The following is a 24276-nucleotide window of genomic DNA, read 5'->3' on the forward strand; positions in this document are numbered from 1 at the left end:
AGAGAGAGAGAGAGAGAGAGAGAGAGAGTGTGTGTCTGCGTGCGTGCGTGCTTGCATGTGTGTGCGTCTGTGTGGAAAATCTGTAAAAAATCTTCTCTGCATCAGATTTATGAACAACATTTATTATGAACCAAAATGCAAAAACAACTTCAAATAAACTGAACAATGAAGCAAGAGTAGAGGATGGATGGAGAACTAAACAATCAAACAAATTTTTTGGTGTGTATGTGTTCGTGTGTGTGTTCAGTCTTTTCAGCAGGACTTGCAGCATATTACTTGGTGCTCTCTGCAAGTGTGTCTACAACAATGGATACAAGTGCTGACTGTTCTTTTTTGGTTCTGTACACCACTTGCATGTTCCCCTCTTCACTCCTGAGCTGCTGGTGCCTGCTGGTGTCTGTGGATTTGTGTCTAGAGGGACAGCTACAGGAGACTAAATCCCTCTCACCAGTGCAGCACTAACTGGTGCGCAAGGGAGGTGCTCTCTCCTCAATACTAACACTAAACCTACACACACACGCACGCACGCACGCACACACACACACACACACACACACACACACACACACATTCTGGTTTCCATGTTTTGTGGGGACATTCCATAGACGTAATGCATTTTATACCGCACAAACTGTATATTCTATTCCCCTTACCTGCCCCATTCCCTAACCCCAACCATCACAAAAACCTTTCTTGTACCTTAGATTTTCAATAAACATCATCTTGTTTGATTTATAAGCTTGTTTCCTCATGGGGACATCAAAATGTCCCCACAAGGTCACAAAAACACTGGTATTCCTATCTTTGTGGGGACAATTGGTCCCCACAACGTGATAATTACCAGGTACACACACACACACACACTCGTACACACACACACTCGTACACACACACTCGTACACACACAATGGTTTTATAGTCCATATAACTCAATGTACAAACCAGAATTTATGCTCTGTTTTTTTGCACAGGCTACTAAAGGGTTGCCACATGGTGATCAACAGTAAAAATGACAAATCTTACCTCTTTGCAAAAGGAAAAGGCACAAAGAATCAAGAATGCATGGTAATAAGTTGTCATGGCTCAGCAATCAAAAAATGTTGTTATAATGTAAGTCAATGGGGAAAAAATGGCCACAAACAATAAATGAGGGAGAAAGAAAATTTAATCTGATGCTGCACAAAAACTAAAAATGCATCAAAGCCAATGTTTTTACCAATCTTTGGCATGCCCAAGACTGTAAAAAAGGTAAAAGAAAATCCAGTCCACAGTCACGTTTTATATTGAAAATCTGTCATTTTGTGTGTTTTTTTCCCCCAAATCAGTGACACTACTTATAAACTTGGCAATGAAAGAGTTAAAATCATGGAATTTTTGCAAACATTTGGTAGTTTTGATCAGTACTGAGGTTGATTAACAGATTTATGCAAAAAAAAAATGTGAAAAAAATTTCATCCGATAAATTTTTATAGCAGTTTAATTTAGCGGCCTTTTTTGGCCGCTAACAACACGTAAGGGTAGTAAATTTGCCCAAGGTATATTGTTAAGTTTTTGAAAAATTTAATAAAATATGTGTAAATATAAGATTTGTCACCAAAAATCATTCCATTTGCTGAAACACAGAGAAAGTTGTGGCCAAATTAAGACAAAAAAATTGCAAAAATGGCCCCAACAACACATAAGGGTTAATTGAAATTAATGTTCTACATTATTTCACTATGGTAAACTTTATTATGAAAGACTGCTTACTTATAAGTGCTATGTTTTTACTTATTAGGTTTTAAGGAGAATGCAACAGGTTCCAGGGCCTCTTACCTGCGAGATTCATCATCCAGGTTTTGCACAAATTGTCTAAATCCCTACACACAGAACATTTATTGTACCGACTATAAGCCTTTGAGGTGCAGGACTAGAGTAAGTTTTATTACATTTTTAAACCAATAACACTTAAGTATCATTATAGTAACAAAGTACCCAAAAGAACAAAAGATGTAACTTTAAAGAAAATATAATAGTCAGTCAAAAGTTTTTTTTATTTATTACAAATATATATTTAAATGTTAAACAATATAAAAATAAACATACTTTAGTAACCATATTGTGCTCTTCTTTCAAAAATTGTTCAATTCATTACTTACAGCTATCTATTCAGATAAATGGCATATCAAAGCTTTGTCAGCTGGTGCTATTTAAGACGACACTATAAGGTTATCATCCTGTCGTGTGTTGTTCTCCAGATATGCTTGGAGCTTCCTGATCAGATCGGTCACAATTTTGGCTTTCGACGACCCCTGCACTGAAGATGGCATGCAATCACGTCCTCCTTTGAAGGTGTCTCAAACTGTGATGCCAGGCCCATTGGAATCGGGGTTTCCTTCAGCTTATCTTCAAATACCTCATCAAACACAAGCCTGATCACATCATCCACATAACTGTAGAAATATTGCAGTCAATAAATCTTTTGTTTTGATCATTTATTTCCCTGCTTCATACATTAAGTTTTTAATTATGAATGTATTTGAAATAAAACATTACTGCTTACGGTATGTCACTTGTGTGTTTTGGGAACATAGCCTTGTACTTTCCCTCTCCTGCTTTTGTTACGGCTTGGTGACATTGTAATGGATGGCTGCAAGGTACAACCTGTAAAAATATAAACAAGCAATTAATTTATTGTAAAAGTAAATACTACTTTATTTAACACAGTTACTAAAATACTTAAATACCTGCACAGCATTCCAATAAATGAGAAAATACATTTTTTTTTTGCTGCAAATCTGAAATCTCAGGCTACGGACGGCAAAGGCATCCACTGATGATGGTGATGGAAACATTGTGAAACGATGCTACTGCCTGGGTTCCTATTATTATGCAGAGAAAAAAAACTTTGTCATCATCAGTTATACATCTAAGACTGGTAGTGGTTCCCTTTCAGTCGGTCACTACGACGTCACGTCGTGACCGACGAATTGGGAACTCGCTTAGAGAGACCAATCTGCTTAGTATACTACTAAAACGCCAATGAACTTGGCATTGAGATATTTGCATAATGCTGGCGCCGCCCCGCCAGGTGCCTTTATAAGCAGCAGGTGCAAATAGGGAAATTAGCTTTTTCGCTTCGAAAGCCGGCTTTATCTGCTACTGAGAAGCTACTTTACTCTGTTGGGATTTGATTGCTGAAGTTGGTTGAACTAGCAGTATCACAGCGGACGCTTCGCTTATTCCACGGCTCTACATCTGTTTATTGTTTTGAGTTTAGTGTGTGCGTTGCCTTCCTGTGCGCTCATCAACTAAGCATCTGAGTGAATTTCCCTAAAAGAGTGATACGAGAGAGCTTTGTGCCTTGTTAAAGGCAGCCACTCTCTCGTATATGCGGAGATCAGCGTCCTTTTCAGGATAGCTTTTCGCCGTGCGATCTTGGATGCGAGAAGTGTAAGGGTTCCAGTGACGGTCACGAGCGCTGTCTTCGTGCTCAGGCATCGAGCACTCCGGGGCTGCGTTCGTGGAGAGTTTCTGTTCTCTCTGTGAGAGCATAAACCTCTTGGATTGCGGAGACGACTGTCGTTTCTACGGGAACGCTGTCCGCGCCTTTGCAGTGCTGACGCCGCCATGGTGCGGCTGTCAAGCGCTCGCAGGGCGCCCTTCGCGTCACTACGCTGAGTAGGACGGAGGATGCGTCCTCCACCTACCGGCCTTCTCATCCTCAGCCGGTTGAGGCTCCGGTGGAGACTGCAGAGTCGTGTTCTACGATGTCTGCCGAATCCATTGGACCTCCTTCTGGTCCCGTCACTTCTGCAGCATCAGAGGGGTGTCCATTTTTCCTCCGAGGCAGAGTCGTTCCGGAGATGGCGGCCGTGCCCGCGAGCGGCGGAGACGGTAGAGTTGGAAAGGTTAACCCCTCTCCGCCCGAACCGTCCCGCCCACATGATTGGTACTTCGGAGCTGCTCGGGCCTCTCGGTCCTCTCCTCCTGTCCCTTTCTTTCCCGACGGCACGAAGAGCTGACGTGATTTGCGGCCGTCCGGCCGTTCAGCTTCACCCCTCACCTCCCTCACCAACGGAGCCGCTAAGGGCGGGGACCCTTTCAGTGGAGCGGGATGCGTTCCTGGAGGGACCACCCAACCCTTCCCTCCCGTGTTTGTAGACAGTTGTCCGGTCACGGACGCTGCCCATCAGGCATGCCGGAGAGGCGGCTTCGGCCCTGCACGCAATAACGTTGCTGCAGGCTCACAAGGATTTACGAGGGAGCCCGCGACCTTCAGTCGTGCGATGTCCACCACAGTGGTTCAAGATCGCCACCTTTGGCTGTGTCTGGCTGACATGACGGACGCAGACGAGAACAACTTGAATGCTCCTGTCTCATAGACCGGCCTCTTCGGCGAGCCAGGGGAGTCGTACAGCTCCGCTGCGCAGACTGAGGCGATCTCCTAGGTCATGCCCCGGCGGAAGAGAGCTGCCCTTGGTCCACCAAGCCGGCTCCTCAGTCTGCCTCTCGCCGTCGGCGTCCTGCGGCGACCACCTCCGTTCCCCTCCTCGGACCCCATCTCGGCAGCGCAGGGGAACCGGTCGTCAGCAGCTCGCCCCGCCCGCTTAGCCGCTTCCCGTGAAATTCGGGAGTTTAAGTGGCCAGTGAAGGGCGACCCGGATTGGCAGAGGATCACTCTTCAGGAGATGGAGCTCCTTCCCCCGATAGAGGGTCGGGTGGAAAATACTTGGTTTGCATATGTTCCACCGGCTGTTCGGCCGGTACCCACTTAACCACACATAAGAGTGCATTCCTCTTCCCTCTCTAGGTCTCCGGAGGATCGAGAGAGCCGTGAGCGGGTACACACCAGCTCCCCTACCTCTCCTCTATCGCCAGCGGGTGACCTGAGGAGTCCGAGCTCTCCGCTGAGGAGACCGGACCACCAGCACCCTCATCGGAGTCTGCGCTCTCCGTAGAGGAGACCAGACGACCGTTACCCTCAGCGGGCTCAGGTCAGTGTCACACACACATACTGTAGATGTTTATGCTGTCACAGCAGACGCACCGGCAGTCCCACCTGTCTCGCTTCGCTGCCCCACCGCGGGTACTTCGGTAGTGTCGTTATTTCTCCTCGTACGGTGCCTGGGTGCTTGGCTTCAGTTCCCAGCCCGTTTCATTGGGTTTTACGCACGATCCGCCTCGGTTACGAATCCGGCACACCCCAAAATTCGGGCTTTCGTTTCACTGTAGTGAAAGCGTCCGATGCACATGTACTGCGTGCAAAAATCGATATCCTGTTGGCGAAGGATGTTCGAGCCGGTCCCTCTTACCGAGATGATGATGATAGGGTTTTTCCAGCCTTTATCTCATAGTACCCAAAATACGCGGCGGGTTACGATCGATTTGATTTACGCACCGGCTCTACGAAGGTGTTCTTTTTGGATGATAACGCCGAGGCTCGTATTTCAATATTCAGATCGGTTTGCAGCCTTAGACCTGTAAGACATGTACTTATGTGTCCATCTCCCCTCGCTTTAGACCGTTTTTTCGCTCTGCGTCGTGGGGTGGGCATATTAATACTAAGTACACCATTCGAGCTGTCTCTCTCTCTCTCCGTGTCTCCATGTGTAGTCACGGCATTAAAATGTCAGAGAGAGAGCGTTGTTCGCATTCTGCTTTTTTCTACGTCGACTTATAATAGCCCGTTCTTGGCAGACGTGCGCGAACACAGAGAGTTAATGCTTCGGCATCTCGCTCGTTTAAGTCTTCAGGTCGACTGGGAAAGAGCAACTTTGCCCCGTGCAGAGGATCCTTTTTCTCAGTATGGAAAAAAGACTCGATCGACTAATTGGCGTGTTTAATAAGAGCGCGCAACCAGTCAGTTCTGACTTGCCTCGGTTTAATTTGAGGGAAGTACGCGGTCCCTCTGAAACAATTTCAGAAGCTCCTGGACATATGACAGCATGCTGCGGCTGTGACGCCGCCCGAGCTGCTTCATATGAGACCGCTTCAGCATTGGCTTACGATCGAGTCTCGAGGAGAGCGTGGCACACCGACATACACCGTGTAAACATTGCACCTGCGTGTCATTTAAATTTTTCCCTGTGGTAGACCCGGCATTTCCGATAGAAGATATGCCCCTGAGGGGTCTCCTGGCATTCTGTATATTGCAATGCCCTCAGCACGGGATGATCAGCCACGTATGACGGGCTTGCAGTCTCAGGGGTGTGCATAGCACCCCAACTGCCGCGAGCGGTGCGCTGTATATCTGGGACTTGTACGCTCCGCTATGGAGATGCGAGGGAAGGATGTATTAGCCGACACCAATAACATTGCGACTGTTGCGTTATTTACCGTTAAGGCGGTTTTGCGCTCTCGTCACCTGTCGCATCTCGCTCGTCATCTCCTCCTTTGGAGTCAGAAGCATCTGAGGTCCCTTCGTGCCATTTACATCCCGGGTTCGCTCAATACAGCGGCAGACGCGCTTCCCGAGCTGCGCCCCCGGCGAATGGCGACTCCACCTCCAGACGGTCCAGCTAATTTGGAAGAAGTTCGGTTGTGCGTAGATAGATCTGTTTGCGTCGCCGGACGATACCCACTGTCGCCTATTTTATTCACTAACCGAGGGCAGCCTCGGCGTGGATGCGTTGGCACACAGCTGGCCGCGGGGGGTGCGTAAATACGCATTCCTTCCAGTGAGCTTTATTGCGCAGACACTGTGCAAAGTCAGGCAGGACGAGGAGAGCCTTTTATTAGTCGCCCCGTACTGGATTGGTTTTCAGAGTTAATGCTCCTCGCGACAGCCCCTCCCTGACGATTTCCCCTGAGGAAAGACTTTCTTTCTCAAGGAAGGGGCACATTATGGCACCCGCGCCCCGACCTGTGGGATTTCCATGTATGGTCGTTGAGCGCGCGCAAGGTTTAGGTGATTTATCGCAAGCGGTATCTAACACCATCGACGCGGTTCGAGCACCGTCCACAAGACGGGCTTACGCGCTTAAAGAAACCTTTTTCGTCACCCGGTGCTCTTCGCAACGCGAGGACCCCAGAGAATGCCCATTAACATTGTGCTTTTATATCTTTAACATAGGTTAGATGGTAGGCTGTCCCTCCGCCATTAAAGTTGATATCGCCGCTATTTCTGCTCATCACTCTCTTATCAACGGCAGATCAGTTGGCCAGCATGATTTAATTATTACATTTTAAGAGGCGCTCGCAGGCTAAACCCCTCGCGCCCTCCCTCTTTCCTCCTGAGACCTGTCCATGGTGCTGAAGCCTTCAGGTCTCCCTTTTGAGCCTTTGCAGTTCTACGAGTCTGATGTTTTTATCAATGAAAACTCTGACCCTGATAGCATTGGCCTCCATGAAGAGAGTAGGGGATTTACATGCATTCTCTGTTGACGATTCGTGCTTTTAGTTTGGTTCTGCTGTCTCACTGAGACCCAGACCAGGCTACGTGCCCAAAGTTCCCACCACTCCCTTCAGAGATAAGGTGGTGAGCTTGCAAGCGCTGCCCCCGGAGGACGCAGACCCAACCATGGCTTTGTTGTGCCCCGTACGCGCACTGCGACTCTACGTGGATCGCACGCAAAGCCTCAGGACCTCAGACCAGCTCTTTGTTTGTTATGGTGGCCAGCAGAAAGGGAAAGCTGTCACTAAGCAGAGGATGTCTCATTGGATAGTTGATACTATCGCCCTGACTTATAATCTTCAGGGTATTCCTTGCCCCTTTAATTTGAGAGCGCACTCCACACGGAGTGTTGCCTCATCTTGGGCTTTAGCTCGTGGTTCCTCGCTAACAGACATCTGTAGAGCTGCTGGTTGGGCGACACCTAATACGTTCACTAGATTTTACAGTGTTCGTATCGAGCCTGTATCCTCTCGTGTTCTTTCCTCACCAGGGGGAGCACGGAGAGCAGTCTCGCAGGTCGGCTTGCAGCCTCCAACTGATGCTTCATAACTGTGTCAGTATGGAAGGCCTTCAGAACAAAAATGCGTAATGGTTTGAATTGTTCTTCCTCCGCTGCCTTGGCAGCCTTTGTCGCGGAGCATTGGCTGTCAGCCTTTCACTAGCTGTATCCTCGCGAACCTACGTGTCTGGCTCGGGCTCCACATTGTGTCCCACCGGGTTCCTTTGTGAGTATTTTTCCGTGGGGTTAATCCTACCAGCCCACGTTTCCCTTAGCAGAGCACTGCTTTGCTTACACAGCCACGGCTGTCTTTATTCCTCAACTACGGTTGACTTCGCCCACCATTAGCCCTTAAGACGGGCGGTGGCTTCCGCAGCGTTCCTATCCCGCTCAGGTAGGGCGCTTCCCAGTCGCTGGCACTTCTGTGGGGTTAAAGGAACATCTAGTGCCCGGCCTTCTGCCTTAAAACCTACCTCCTCCTCCTTAAGTGGAACCGGAGGGCTTTTACGCAGTCACTGGAAGAGGTCAGCCCCTAGTGGCGTTTTGGTAGGGATTCCCAATTCGTCGGTCACGACGTGACGTCGTAGTGACCGACTGAAAGGGAACGTCTCGGTTACGGATGTAACCCTCGTTCCCTGAAGGAGGGAACGGAGACGTCACGTCCCGTCGCCACAGGTGCTGCCACCTGCTGTTTATCGGCCGGTCTCATTTTCCCGGCTTTCTCAGCGAAAAGAAGCTAATTTCCCTATTTGCACCTGCTGCTTATAAAGGCACCTGGCGGGGCGGCGCCAGCATTATGCAAATATCTCAATGCCAAGTTCATTGGCGTTTTAGTAGTATACGAAGCAGATTGGTCTCTCTAAGCGAGTTCCCAATTCGTCGGTCACGATGTGACGTCTCCGTTCCCTCCTTCAGGGAACGAGGGTTACATCCGTAACCGAGACGTTTCACTAGCTAAATACATCATATGTGTTACACACCTAGGCCTGTCACGATAACAAATTTTGCTAGACGATAAATTGCCTCAGAATTTATCGCGATAGACGATAACATTGATGCTCCGGGACCATTATAATAATGCAGATACACCTTTTCAAAGATCTATAAACTTTTATTTCTAAACAATAAGTAATACTGGAACTGGAAGACATTTTAAATATCCACAAGAAATGAACAAAATAACAGGATAATTGCGTTTTAGGTGCATATGCATGTTTGTCGTGATGCCACTTTTAAGTGCTACGTTTTTACCACAAATGCGACATAACGGCTCGTTCAGTTTTAGTGGTTCACCTCGGTCATTAGGTTTAAATCCAAAGTACTCCCACACTGCAGCTGTAGCGTTTGGTTTTGAAACTTGGCTGTTTACACTTGGTATTAAGATGTGTTTTTGATCAGATCACAAGTGGACGAGAGAGACCTATCACGTTTACACCTGGTATTTAAATCCGTCTCTTTTGTCCACTTTCGACCGCTTCTGTGCTGAATACTGAGGGGTGGTCTGTCCAGATGGTGGGCGAGTCTCTCCGCTGTCATTTGAACGCCAGCGGGAGTAATTATGAGTTTATATGGACGCAAACTAATATTATGTCCACTGCTTGTTTAGCAAGTAAACATGCTGCACAGTATTTTCTACATGTATATGTTAGAGCTTTCTCTGAATTTTCAGCGCAATTGATGAAATAAAATCGCGCAACTTTCACACGCTTGCAAAATGAAACTGCGGAGATCACCCGCTTTAGTTTATCAATGAAAGGCTAAAAATAGCACTGTTCACCTTGTGTCAGAAAAGTCAGAAAAGACGTAAAACATTGTGATCCGATCGATAAAAACGCATGTTAATGACAAGTGTAAACAGCCTCTAGTAAATCCATCTTTTTCTCCAACTCTCGTCTTAACTAGTGTTTTCTCCTGCTACACTTCTCACGCGGCGCTCATCCTCCTCAGTACTCCTACTGTGATAGGCTACGCCAGGAGTCCCCCCTCCCCACACAGATCATGCGACTGACAAATGACTGACGAGGGTTCACTCCTTGTCACTCGTTGCACGGAGCGGTCATCCAGTCTCTTTGGTAGAGAGAGAGAGACAAGGAAAACAAACAAGCATGCAAATGTGAATTATCGCGGCCTAAAAAAAAAATGATCGAGCTCATTTTATTTACCGTGCGATTAACCGATTTATCGTTTATCGCGACAGGCCTATACACACCTTTGCTCCTCATATGCCAGTCTGACTCCTTGTACTGTGTGTAATGATGTTGCATGTTTGCATACAGTGAAGAAGGATGTGTCCAGCTGCGAATCTAGGATATAGACAAATAAAACAAACATGTATTCAGTCAAAAAGACATATTATAACAATAGAGTACAACGACTATAAATCGTTAGACTATTCATTAAAACGTAAATGTATTACACATTACATGGCCCAACATTAGCAACACACATTACATGTTTACTTCATTTCAAAATCTAAGAAAGCTTCAAGTAAATACAACAGTAAAATACATATAACTTTAAACAAATCATCTGTACTTAGAGTTTCTTGAGTTTGATCATGAGAACAAATTTTACCGGTAACAGTTTAGCTGGTATTTGTATTTGTATTTAGCTTAGCAACTTAGCAAGTTTGTAAACATGTCTAAACCAACATCGATAAAAAAAACGATAGTCTGCATAATTCAACATACACGTGTGTAAATATGGTACGTTGTTTATGAAATACAGTATTACAACACAAAACAATTAGCTTGCAAGCTTAGCTCTACACGCACATTATGTTAATCTCCGGTTACCGGTTACGTAATGTACAGTAAAAGGCAAATAATAAACGTGAATACTTACAGCCTGTGATCCAGAAGTGCACAGTAATCCAACTTTCAGGAGGAGACGTCGCGCAAATCCAGCTTCGGTTCATGAGAAGCAGTTATTGTGAAAACTCCGTGAACAACTTCTGACTGGATTTTTCCAGAACCGTATTAAACATGATGTCCTCTGTGGAAGTCCATAAAGTGCTATTTTGCCCTCGCATCTAAAAAGACAGCGTCTACTCGAGAGATTTAATCACTTAAACGATGAAACAAGAGTTTGCAAACAGAGTCAAAGCAGGGACTCACAACCTTCGCCATTTTAGCTCTCTTCTGACTCGGCGCTCCCCACCCCCGTCTTTGAGGGCGTACCCAAGCAAAGCAGAGAGGGCTGAACTATGATAATGTTGGTCTTATCTACGTCACTAATCCCAGGAAGTAAACTGTTGCCTACAATCCAAGTGTTTTTTGTAGTCCTCGAACGTTAGAGACGATAACTCGCGTCATCGTTTTCTTTGAGGTATGTACTTTTTGAATATCGTTAGCATGTACTAATACACACTTACACACAAAAGGATGTTTAAAAACATGTATCCCATAATAGGTGCTCTTTAAGTTAAACTGGCCATCAGCACAATTCAGTTGTTTTGGTAAGAGCAAGGGAAAATAGAATGAATTGATCTCTAAAACATAACTACTTTTTCACTGTAAATAAAATTTTAAGGAGTAAAAAGTACTTTATTTTCTTAAAAAATTAATAATTAAGTAAAAGTAAAAGTATTGTGTTTTAATTGTACTCAAGTAAAGTAAAAATCCCCCCAAAAAATACTTAAGTAGCCTGGTCCAAACAGACTCTCGTACATTCATTTTATTTTTACAGAGAGTCAGGGCACGCTCCATTGCAAAGCGTTACTTCCGTTAAGGAGGGTCCATTGTTGAATTTTAAAATTATTGCATCTGCCCAGAGTCACTCAGGATTTGCCAAAGCCAATCGCTAATGTGTGGTCGTGACGTATATCATGCATCGAAACAGTCCAGAAACAACAAGTCAGAATAATCAGACAAACAAAACTTAGCAAACCTGGTTCTTGCTCCGGCTTTAACTTTTGTATATGCGGCAGTTTTGCAACAACGAACCGAATAGCTTTTCTCACGTCTTTCTCTGCTGCTATTACTGAACCACAACTCAAACTGACGCATGACCTCAACGTCATCGTTCTTAACCACCCCATCTGTTCACTGATTGGTCCTGCAGATTTTTGCAGGAGAAAACGAAACTCTACAGAGCAGTCCCAGACGTACTGCTGAAGCGAAAGGAAAATTAAGCGGAAGCACGTAGGAGGGCGGAGCCAGGCTAATACTTAAGTACACTAATCAAGTAAAATTACTCAAGTACTTTACTCCTCTAATTATGCAATTACTTTTGAAGAAACATACCTGTATTTTAGAGGTTATAAAAAAGAAACAAATGAAGATAGAATGAAAGTTTTTTTATGTTTTGGTTGTTTGTTTTAAAAGTTTGATTTAATTGATTCGCCGAATGTTTATTTTCCAGACTGAGAGATTTAGAAGATCAGCTTCAGCATTTTCAAACATCATCCTCAAGAGCCTCTCCAGAACTGAAATTCAAGGTTTGTTTGTAATCCTTGTATCCTTGTATGTATCCTTCCTTTCAATTAAGTCTGGTTATGCAAGTCTAATTTTTATGATATTTGTGAACTTTGATGCGATAGGTGGAGAACTTCTTCTGCATGGGGTCTCCTCTGGCTGTTTTCTTGGCTTTGCGTGGTGTTCGTCCCGGATCAAATAGCACACAGGACCACATATTACCTAAATCCATCTGTCAGCGGCTTTTCAACATTTTCCATCCAACTGATCCTGTAGTGAGTGTGATTGAAGTCTAAAACTAGCCCAGTAATCAGATTTTACTTTTTACTGGCATATGCAGATATATACAGTTCCGTATATACCCGAATATAAGACTATGTTTTTATATTAAAAATTGGCTGAAAAATGTAGGGGTCATCTTATTCACAATATAGACAAAATCACGAGGGAAAGGGAGAAAGCAGGAGCAAACAGTAGAGGGCCCCAACACGATAGGTTAGATGTGTTTGATTAAAAGCAGATGGTTATTTTCTATCTATCTTCACAGTACCACATTACATTCATACATGGGCCTACATAATTCTTGCATTTCTGTACTCATTCATTGGCAGAGTGCACTTTATTTTGTGACAAATTAATCCAAATATTTAATGAAAGGTGTTGAAATGTTTTTCCGATTAATTATCACTAGAATTTTCAAATAAAATTATTTTCTGTTGAAAACCAGATTTTTTCCCCCAAAATCTCTTTTTCCCAAAAATAAGTCTGATAGGGGGTCGTCTTATATTCGGGTATATTGGGTTTGGACAAAGTATTGTGAACACCAGGGGCCGTATTCACAAAGAATTTTAAGGCTAAAAGTAGCTCCTAACTGGCGAATTTAGGAGCAACTCCTAAAAATACTGGGCGTGTCACTCCTAAATTTAGGACTCCTAATTTTTTTCACTAAGAGTAATTCACAAAGCATTTTAGCCCTAAAAGTAGCACCTAAGTCTGGGACAGCTTAAAAGAAGTCGAGAGGACTCCTAACTCCCTAAAACCTATTCACAAAGGATCTTAAAATTCCTTAGGTGCTGATCCTCCTTAACATGGACAGTTTCACCAACTCAAAAGCATTGCACATAACACTTAAAAGCACACTTTAATGTAAGCATATTGTTTATGACATAATTCATTACATTCATGACAAGCAGGAAGTTTTTTTGAATTACATGAAACAATAATGAAATTAAATATTTAATATTATAGGCATACCTGTTGCCATGCTAGTCTGTTAAAGGCTGCAATCTCAACCCTCTACTGCGATTGTAATGCATACCACCGCCTCTCGCAGTCGTCCGGGGTCCGCGACACAAGCGGGAATGCTGCATTGATCCGCAACAAATCCTCTCCCATCAGTGATGCGCGGGTTGATCCGAAATGAGTCATCCAAAAATATTTTTTATGATATTCGGGTCGCGGTCGGTCGGGTCGTTTGAAATAAAGATTGCAGTTAACTATTTTAAACAATCACTACTTTAAAAAATGCGGGCCAGGGAGCGGGTCGGGTACACTATTTATTTTTTATTTTTTGCGGTCCGACTTGCGGGCGGGTTAGTTGAAAACGTTGGTCGGGTGCCGGTCGTTTTGTACATTGACCCGCGCATAATTGTCTCGCATGTCTCACCCTTAGTTTTGCTTGATATCTCAGTGCCGACTTTCCCTTTTATTACGGTTTTTTTTATCCAGCACCAACTGGGCCAGCAGCAGTAACTGATCCTGCATCCATTTGGGCTTTCTTTTCCGTTTTGGCGAGTTCATAATCCACCGTATTTATTACATTAGGCTTCTTCAATATGGGCAACATTTCCTTGCTTTAAGTAATCTATTTAGGCTAATAGGATGTCAATTAATCAAGCAAGTGTTAATGCAATGTCGTTTTTTATTATTAGGCAATTGGCGGTTTTCATTTGGGTATTCTACCTTGATTTAATTTAATTTCATTCACGACTTTTCTATATGCATTTCGATGGCATTACTATAATTTGTGTAGGACACAGACATATTCCGATGTTGTAATTCCATGATTTGGTGCGTCTGTGTTATGTTAGGCATGACAGCCCTGTCATCTAAGAACCAATCACCATGGTCATTGTGAGGCAGCTCGTGCATGAGAATTGACGTCATCCGTAGCAACGAAGACTCACTCTTAGTTTAGGAGTTATCATTTTTCCTTACTAAAACTAGGTCTGAAAGGCGTTGTGAATTACTTTTAAGAGAAAACTCCTAGCTAAAATCTTTTAGTCCGATTTATGAGTACTCTTAGTGGTAAGATAAAATGCTTTGTGAATACGGGCCCAGGAAAATAGCTGATATCTTTTTAATTAATAAAGAGTTGGCAGTTTTGCTCCTGCCTTTAATACAGCCGCAAACCTTCTAGCAATAGATTTACACTTTTTAATAGTGTCTATATGACCATATTTTTAGAGAGGCTGGAGTAGGGAACCTGCTTCTCACTATTCTCATAATTAGGAAGACAGTGGCTCTTGAAACAAACAGTGCTGTTAATGTTACAGATGCTTTAGCTAAATGAGTTTCCACGATTTGTCCCTTATGGAAATCTGACAAGTATTCACTACTGACCACAACTTGTGTTACCTTTTTTTGCATGCAACAAAGACAAATCATTGTTTCCCACAGACTTACAGTTTATTTGTGGTGGCACATCTGTAAGGATACAAATACAAAATTCCACAAGGTATTTCTAGCCAGACCGAAAGTGAGGTATACTTCCAAAGTATACTCAACCACGTATATGAGCAGTTGACACATGCACAAGCAAATGATTACTCCAACAGGCCGGCAGGGCAGCAATGATTCACGCTGTTTACGGGACATTTAGAAATTAGAATAGAAAAATATCAGATCCACCATTGCAAACGAAGTTAGAACAAACAACAAGAAAACAATGAAATAAACAGGAAATACACATTTTGGGTAAATTAAATGGTTCTTAGCTTTCTGTTCTTTGAAGAAAAGAAAAATAATAGAATAAAAGATGATGGTGTGTGCGAACGCTGTTGGCATTGTAGCGATTTTAAAGGAGGGGCTTATGATAGTTAATAATTAATTAAATTAATTATGAATATTTTAAAAACATTCTCCACCATCCCAATTTAGGGAAACCATTCAATTTAATTTTATTTATATAGCGCTTTTCACAATTGTTAATTGTTTTTAAAGCAGCCTTACATTAAAAGATGTAGGAAAAGCATAGAAAAGCGAGCATATCAATAATGTAACGTATACAGTAAAGTAGTAAGTTAAGCCAAAGGTGGCGGACTTTCCAGGGGATGAAAAAAACCCTAGAAGAAAAACCCTCCTGGCTAGTCCAGGGGGAAAACTCCAAGGAGGAGAAAAACCCTTGAGAAAGATACATATATATTTATATATATATATATATATATATATATATATATATATATATATATATATATATAAATACTATTGGGGTATGTGAACGGGTTAGCGAATTAAACTGGTTCCGCCGGTGGTCACTGGTTAGCCATCGGCTGGGCATCTCGTTGAAGGATGGTCAGTAGATCAGTGGAGTGATGACCTTCACAGCTGCAGGAACTGGGTCTGTTTGTCTCATTGTTCTCAGGGTCGAGGACGAGACAGGGAGAGAGAAACAGAATCCTATTAGCGTAAGGGCCGTTCCGATTGTAATGCAAGTGTCATACATTATTGTGGTTTAAGTCAGCTCGGTTCTTTGTTCTGGACAAATAACTATTGTGGGATAAGTACATTTACTGGACAGTTTATGTGAATGCTTTGTTAAAGAAGAATGTCTTAAGTTTAGATTTAAATTGATTGACTGTGTCTGATACTCAGACATTATTTGGTGAATCATTCCAGAGCTTAGGGGCTAAGTAGGAAAAGGATCTACCACCTTTAGACACTTTTGATATTCTAGGGATAATTAAGTGGCCAGAACTTTGTGATCGCAGTGTATGTGAAGGATTGTATTCTGCTAGTTATTCTCTAAGATACGAGGGTGCTAGGCCATTTGAGGCTTTGTAGGTGATTAGTAATATTTTAAATTGTATGCGATATTTAACTGGTAGCCAGTGTAAAGATGCCAGAATTGGACTTATGTGGTCATACTTTTTAGATCGAGTAAGCACTCTTGCAGTGGCATTTTGAACCAGCTGTTACTTGTTTACCTGATTTGCGTGACATTCCCCGATTAATGAGTTACAATAGTCTATTCTAGAGGTCATAAAAGCGTGGATAAGCTTTTCTGCATCTAATGCGGACAATATATGGTGTATTTTTGAGATATTTCTAAGATGGAAGAATGTTGTGCGGCAGACGTTGGAGATATGGCTATCGAAGGATAGATTGCTGTCGAACATCACGTCTTAGTTCTTAACCATGGAAGATGGCACCACAGTGCAGCCATCTATGGGCAACTTGTAATCTGACAAATTATGTTTGGAGTGATTTGGTTCAATAATAAGTATCTCTGTCTTATTGGAGTTTAGCATAAGAAAGTTATGTGCAAACCAGTCACTAATATCGCTAATGCAGTCTGTTAGCTTAGAGAACTTGTGTGTTTTGCTAGGATGTGACAAGATGTAAAGCTGGGTTTCATCCACATAGCAGTGAAAACTTATGTTATGTTTTCTGATAATGTCTCCTAGAGGTAACATATATAACGAGAATAGGATAGGGCCTAAAACTGATCCCTGTGGTACGCTCATTTACATAAACAAAGTGATATCGATTTGTTAGATACGATCTAAACCAGGCTAACGCCTGACCACTGATGCCAACATAGTTTTCTAGTCTACTGATAAGATTCTGTGATCTATTGTGTAAAAGGCTGCACTAAGGTCTAGTAATATAAGGATTGAGATTTCACCATAATCGGATGTTAAAAGGAGGTCATTTGTAACTCTAAGCAATAGGGATGTAACGGTATCAAAAATTCATGGTATGGTAGTATTTCGGGATGATGCCCACCGGACGGTAATTATTAAAAATTTACAGGAAGGAAAAACAAATGAAGACTTGGAAAAACTGCCATAAGTGTTTATTAAACAAGACTAAACATTACAATGTACAAAGTGTAGTGCAGTGTAATGTTTACAATTTTCATAAAAAGGACAAAAATAATTAGACCATGTAATAAAATAAAGGTTCAGTTTAGTTTCTCAACTTTAAACAACTCCCAATCAGTCAGGTTTTAAGAATTGAGTCACTCCCTCAATTGAACTAGTTTTTATTATTATTATTATTATTAATGCTAATGCTTGGTACTCCTATGAAAGCAAACGTTGTGATTGTAGAATCAAGAAAAGATGATGGGTTTTAAGATGGGTCAATACCTGAAAACAAAAACAACCCAGTAAAAATGAAAATAGCAGCTTACTTATTGTAGCTGGACCTAGAGCTGAGGTCAGCTCACTCAATACAGGGGTGCGTTACCCAATCGGAAGTCTGCAGCCTCCATAGGTCGCATTTGTAGGCTGCATATGTCATGAATTTCACAATATTAACATTTTTCAAGTTGACTTTTATTCTTATTTAATTGTACATTGTTGTAACACGCTTATGACTTGCGAATGTAATACTCAGTTAACTTAAATACACCATGCGTGTAATGACGGATGCAGCCTGCATATGCAACCTAAGGGGGCTGCCTTCTAATTAAGAAACGGCATACACACTCTCCTCATTCACGGATTTACTTACACTCGTTTTTTGTATGTCCATCACATTTTGTCCTTTCTCGTTCCTTGTCACAGCAAAATGCTAACTTTTTCGACACATCAGATTTAAAATTCACAAGTCTTTTGCTTCCGATGATTTGGATGATGTTACTAATTTAGAGAGCTCTTCTATTGTAGTAGGTTTAAATGAATCAAGATGTTCATATGGTAATCTAGTGTTGAATGTACTATTGGGTAGAGTGGTGGCTGCTTGCGTAGCTTCTATGTTTTCCAGTGGCAAACCGTGAGTACTACAGCTGGGCCTTCAAAATATGCAAATGCCTCTCCATGCGCAATTACGCATGGCGCAATAAATTAAAGTCACAATTTTAATGGATAGGTTCTACTTACTACACTGCCTTAATTCTTAAAAACCGGGAAACGGAGACAAGTGAGCATGGGGGGAATAAACACCAAAATAAAGAGTACTTTGTTTTTCGTAAATTTTTCAATTCAGAATATAATACTAGGCTATTCGTATTTCGTTAAATCATACAATGAACGTGTAACAATTCTGAGCACGCAAAGTTAAATTACAGAATGGGCATTGTCTGCCTTTAAATGCAGTTTTAAAGTTTAAAATTACTTTAACTGATCAACACAAATACAGACTCTGCTGCTCTGTAATGATTTTTTTTTTCATTATTTTTCGTGTTCATGTCTGATATGCGCACATTGTGCAGCGCTTCTCTGCACGTGCTTTTCCCGGCTGTGCTCTTCACGAGTACCCGCTTAAGTAATTTCGTTTTTACCTCAGCCCTATCAAGGGTCTAATGGTAGATTCCGGCCATTAGACTGTTAACGGATTAGGACATCTTCTTCTTCTTTGGTGTTTTACGGCAGCTCGCATCTAGCTTGTTGCATGCTTAGGACTTCATGAAGGCTTACAATGTTTAGTTTTTTTTTGTTTTTTGTTTTAATAATTTCCTACGCCAAATTGAGCCGCCAACTGATAAAGTTTGTCTGAGCCGGCTAGAATTATTTGCAATCAAATAATAATTCTATCACATAGAGACATACACACACGAAATATATAAACAATACACAAGATCCATTTTCCGATTGGTGTCATAACAGCACAGTCTTGTGCTCGCTCGTTGCTACAATACACAGAGGGGTTGCAACCTGTGGAGGTCGCATATGCAGGCTGCATACGTTATCAAGCCTGGTTTATTTAAGTTAACTGAGCATTACATTCGCAAGCCATACGCATATTACAACAATTTACGATGAACTTATAATAAGAATAAACTTTATAATTGTTGATATTTTGAAATAAGACAGTGTTGCGACCTCCGGAGGCTGCAGTCTTCGGATTGGGAAATTAAAATTGCTCGTTTTCCGTACAGAAGAAGCGATGCATTAGTAACGTGCACGTCACAACAATGCATATCAAAAATAGACCGTGTTATTTTTATTTTTTTATATTTGACCAATGCGCGCGACCAGTCCCACACAGGAAAAAGCTGCAGGTAAAATAACGTTTGTATGTCTGTTTCCGGGGGCTGTATGCAGCATGTTCATTTTTACTTTAATTTTGTATTGGAACTGCGATTTGGAATCGGTGAAGTCAAATATAGACGCGTTTCTTATAAGAGCCGCTTCTGGGAAGTCCGCGGCTGTATAACATTGACTAAAGTGGTCGCAATCAGGTCCGGTAGCACCGCACACGCATAATTCTGCGAATGAGAGCACTAAGTTAAAGCAACAGAAAGTTTCTTTTTATCGGTCTCCCATGCTGCTTGAACCCCAGAAGTAAAGAGACTTTTAAAAAGCTTGCCAGTAAAATCCATATCACACCAGCAATGACAAGGTAAGCTAACGTTGCTATGGTTACAGTCCAGATACATAATAGATTGCTAGGCTATTGCTATGCTATCTACAGTTTTATTACAAACAGCAACCAAAACTACAAGTAAAATTGGTGTAGACTTTTAAACACCAATGTTAAAAGTTTTTACCAACCTTTGTATGGGAACCTATATTCATTCATTCATTCATTCAACCCAGTGCATGCCAAGGTTTGTGCTGTGGCTCTGAATTAAAAGTGAATTAAAGAATACAAATGAAAAGAAGTTGCGTGTTTTGCCATGTTATTAGTCTATAGGTAGCATTATTCTGGGCTCTTGCTCTATTGTGTTTGGTTATGTGTACCATAATTTACCAGACTTTTACCAATTCAATTCAATTTTATTTATATAGTGCTTTTCACAATTTGGTAATTGTATCAAAGCAGCTTTACATAATAGATGTAGTGAAAAGCACAGAAAATCGACAGATAGCATAACATAATACACGATAGCACAAGCAGCTAAATTTGCTGCGGCTATAAATCAACATTATAAGCAAACGTATTACTAATGTAACGTATAGAAGTTAAGCCCAAAAAGGCTGCCTCCCCGGGTTGAAAAACCCCCTAGGAGAAAAAAACCCCGGAATTTTAGCCGGGAAAGTAAAAAAAGTCCTAGGAGGAAAAAACCCTTGGGAGATATATATATATATATACACATTGAAACGGAAGGAGATTAAGCGGGTTCTTCCGGTGGTCTTTGGTCAGGCATCAGCTGGACATCACGTTGAAGAACAGCCAGTAGATCAGAGGTGTGCCGACTTTCACATTTACCGGAACTGGATCTGGATCTGTTTGTCTTATTGTCCTCGGGATCGAGGATGAGACAGGGAGAGAGAAACAAAATCTTATTAGCGTAGGGGCCGTTCACATAAAAAGCAAGTGTCACACAGTAATGTGGTTTTAGTCAGCTCGGTTCCGGGCAGGCTAACTATTGCTGGTTAAGTGTATTACATATAGTTGATGATTTTAGAAACAGAAACAGAACTCGTTTGACTAAGGCCAGAGGCCCCACTGCCGTCGTTAATACTAACGTACAGTGGCAAATGGTTCTGTATGACATACTATTTTTAAGGCCATGGGAAAAGGCCAAAATTGCAAACCGACCATATTTAGCAATTAAGACTCAATCGACAACTAATGCAAAGTTTCAGCATATTACTAAAGAGTATAATGACATTTACCATGTTTTGGAATGTTGACGAAAAAAAAAGGTTTTAGTTTATTCATTAATTTATTTATTTATTAGGTTGTACAAGCTAGCTATTGGGAGATAAGTGTATTACATATAGTTGATGATTTTAGAAACAGAAACAGAACTCGTTTGACTAAGGCCAGAGGCCCCACTGCCGTCGTTAATACTAACGTACAGTGGCAAACGGTTCTGTATGACATACTATTTTTAAGGCCATGGGAAAAGGCCAGAATTGCAAACCGACCATATTTGGCAATTAAGACTCAATCGACAACCAATTCAAAGTTTCACAGAGATGTTCACAAGTCTCTGAGCTCGAGTCCGAGTCAAGTCTGAAGTCTTTGACCTCGAGTCCAAGTCAAGTCTGAAGTCTTTGAGCTTGAGTCCAAGTCAAGTCTGAAGTCTCTGGGCTCGAGTCCAAGTCAAGTCTCAAGTCTCGTTGTAACAAACAAAACTCTAATAACAAAAAGAAATTATAAACATTTATAAAAAAAAACAAAGTTGCACATTAAGTAAGGTCAGTGGTGTAGTCTAGATTTTTGTAGTGAGTATACTGTGATTTTTCCCTCTCACCCTTATGACACTCGTCCCAGCGCAACGCACCACTCACACTCACAGATGCATACAGTATGGATCTTCATGTAACAGAGCATTCTGAAAGTGTACTCATGAACACATAAACTGAACGTGTTATCAACATGTCAATTTATTATAAGAAAAAAAAGAGTTTAACAGCCAATGGGTTTACAGCTGGGGAAACTGGACTGATTTTTAGACTGGTTTAGTGTTAATTAACATCTAACTCGGGGCCAAAACTTACTCAACTGTTAATTAAAATTAAATAAACTGTTTACAATCTTCAATCCGTGGCTAACACATGCATTGAAGAAGAAAAATATCCACTCTTTCAATAGCTATTATCTGACAACTATTGATAACATTACCATGTGTAATTTAATGGTGTAAATGTTTTTAATTAATACACATTTAAGATGACCATGAATTAACTCTAATTTGCATAGTCATTGATATAAAAAGCTTATTTTTTGCATATAATACAAGCATTGTCTAAAAATGAAAATAGGCTTTTACTTTTATTATTACAAGACCATCATGTAGCCTAATATTAGACACCAAAACCAAAGTGAAGAAAATTATCTTTAATTTGCAAGTCTGAACTGAACATCAACGCAGACATGAATTTCCTCACAGAAGTTTAAGATCATATACATCTTGAACGTAGATATATAAATGAACACAGAGAAGGGAAGTTTAACACTGTGAAGCACAAGCAAACATGCTGAAGGCAGCTAAAAACCATCAGGATATAATCACGGGCTTATTTTATTGCACTTGAAACCTTATCTATTAAACTGGACTGATGATTTAAATGTTGTTTACTCACATGTGCGTTGTTAACTCTCGGATTTCATGTTGAAGCACTGCTCCACTCGTTCACTTCTCCATATGGACAATTCCTGTTTGTTTACAGTTTCGCGTGAGCAGCTACACTGCAGGTTCGAGTTCATTTGGCTCTAAGCAGACCTCTTGGTGATGTCAAAGTACCGCGAGAGCGATTCAAAGCAGATTTCTCCATGTGATAACTGAAATCGCTCTCGCGGTACTTTGTTGTCACTCGCCTGTGGGTTCTTGTGGCGCCACAGCAGTCTGCTCCCCAGTCACTCTAGATCCGCTATAGTATTAATTTGATTTCATACGCCGATCGGATCGCGCAGTTCGGCAGGTACAGTATGACACAAAGTAGGGCAACTCTGGACCTGACTGGAGCCGGACCGGATACACTGAACCGCATGTGCGTACAGAAATCTGCTCACTTGAGCCCCTTTTTGCGGTTAAATTGTTTAACCATTTAAACAATTGCAAGCCTTAGAAACACGTTAATGATAAACTTACCCTATTTAAATTGCATATTATTTCGCAAATCGCATGTGAGCTGAACCGCGGATCCGTCACAGCACTACTCATAGCTTCAGATGAATGCCACAGCAGCAGCTGCCTGCAGGTACAGTCGACATGTATGTTCGCGGCCGCGCGCGCGGAGCAAATACGTCACGTGTTACGTCGTGGGCAGGTTGTAGGTAACGGAGGGAGCTATGACAGCGAGCTCATCAGACGTTTCCTAAAAATAAACATTGTTCACGAGTCGCGCGGCTCGAGTCCGAGTCGAGTCTGAAGTCTTTGAGGGTCGAGTCTCAAGTCGAGTCTGAAGTCACTGTGTGTGCGACTTAAGTCGCACTCGAGTCCGAGTCTCAAACTCGAGTCCCCATCTCTGGTTTCAGCATATTACTAAAGAGTATTAATGACATTTACCATGCTTTGGAGTGTTGACGAAAAAAGGTTTTAATTTATTCATTAATTTATTTATTTATTAGGTTGTACAAGCTAGCTATTGGGAGATAAGTACTATTGCTAAAACAAACTATGCGAATGCCTTGTTAAAGAGAAAAGTTTTAAGTCTAGATTTAAAGTTATCTACTGTCTCTGATTTTCGGACGTCGGTTGGTAAATCATTCCATAGCTTAGGGGCTAAGTAGGAAAAGGATCTGCCACCTTTAGACACTTTTGATATTTTAGGGATAATTAAGACAGTGGGGAACCTTCAGGGCCTTCTACGCCTTCAGAGAAGGCCTTAAAAAATTTATAAAAAGATTTTTTATAAATAAATAATAAATAATATAGTATTCAATAAAAATATGTTTTTACATTTTTAAATTTCTATTTAATTCAATTTAATACAATACATGTAATATATTTTCTCTCATCTATGTTCTACCGTTAAGCTTACTGTCAGGTTCATGTCATGAAAACATCTAATCCAATCAGAATCGTCTGTCTCTATTAAGGCCCGGTTATCTGGCTCATTCATTGGTTAGGACTTCATGAATCCCAGGGAAGGCCAAGCTATGTGTTTTGGTGTGGAGAGTGACGGGCAAATTGACCAATCACGTTTTGATTTCAAGTGGGCGGGTAAAAAACAAAGCATTGTAAGCCTTCATGAAGTCCTAAGCATGCAACAAACTGGATGCGAGCTGCTGTAAAACACCAAAAACGAAGATCATAGACCGTTAATATTAATACAGTCTAATGGCCCGAAACTCTGCGGTGAGAGTGGTTGAGGTAAATGGCGGAAAACGTGATTGACGTTGTGGCTAGCTTGATAGGGGTG

At 41.8% G+C, this 24276-nt stretch overlaps 2 protein-coding genes and 2 long non-coding RNA genes across 5 annotated transcripts in view; 3 read left to right on the plus strand and 1 right to left on the minus strand.

Moving 5' to 3' along the window:
• The window catches only part of ddhd1b (DDHD domain containing 1b), a 336751-nt gene that overhangs the window by 172192 nt on the left and 140283 nt on the right, over positions 1-24276 (plus strand). For both annotated transcript variants that reach the window (XR_010531220.2, XM_065263706.1), the window contains exons 8-9: positions 12237-12312; positions 12415-12564. Coding sequence is in view for 1 of the 2 variants with exons in the window: in XM_065263706.1 (XP_065119778.1) it covers positions 12237-12312; positions 12415-12564 (226 nt within the window). In the remaining variant the exon portion in view is untranslated. The remainder of the gene's footprint in view (positions 1-12236; positions 12313-12414; positions 12565-24276) is intronic.
• LOC141279908 (uncharacterized) overlaps positions 1-24276 on the plus strand; it is a 192843-nt gene that overhangs the window by 143463 nt on the left and 25104 nt on the right. The gene's annotated exons all lie outside the window — the stretch shown is intronic.
• Positions 996-2370, plus strand: LOC135745414 (uncharacterized). Its single transcript, XR_010531227.1, has 3 exons — positions 996-1065; positions 1778-1914; positions 2238-2370. It is a non-coding gene; the product is annotated as an uncharacterized lncRNA (long non-coding RNA).
• LOC135745411 (uncharacterized) lies at positions 2293-2842 on the minus strand. The gene is made up of 3 exons (XR_010531224.2): positions 2727-2842; positions 2543-2643; positions 2293-2432 (listed from the first exon to the last, which is right to left on the minus strand). It is a non-coding gene; the product is annotated as an uncharacterized lncRNA (long non-coding RNA).

Source organism: Paramisgurnus dabryanus, chromosome 12 (assembly GCF_030506205.2).
Source record: "Paramisgurnus dabryanus chromosome 12, PD_genome_1.1, whole genome shotgun sequence".
Lineage (NCBI taxonomy): Eukaryota > Metazoa > Chordata > Actinopteri > Cypriniformes > Cobitidae > Paramisgurnus > Paramisgurnus dabryanus.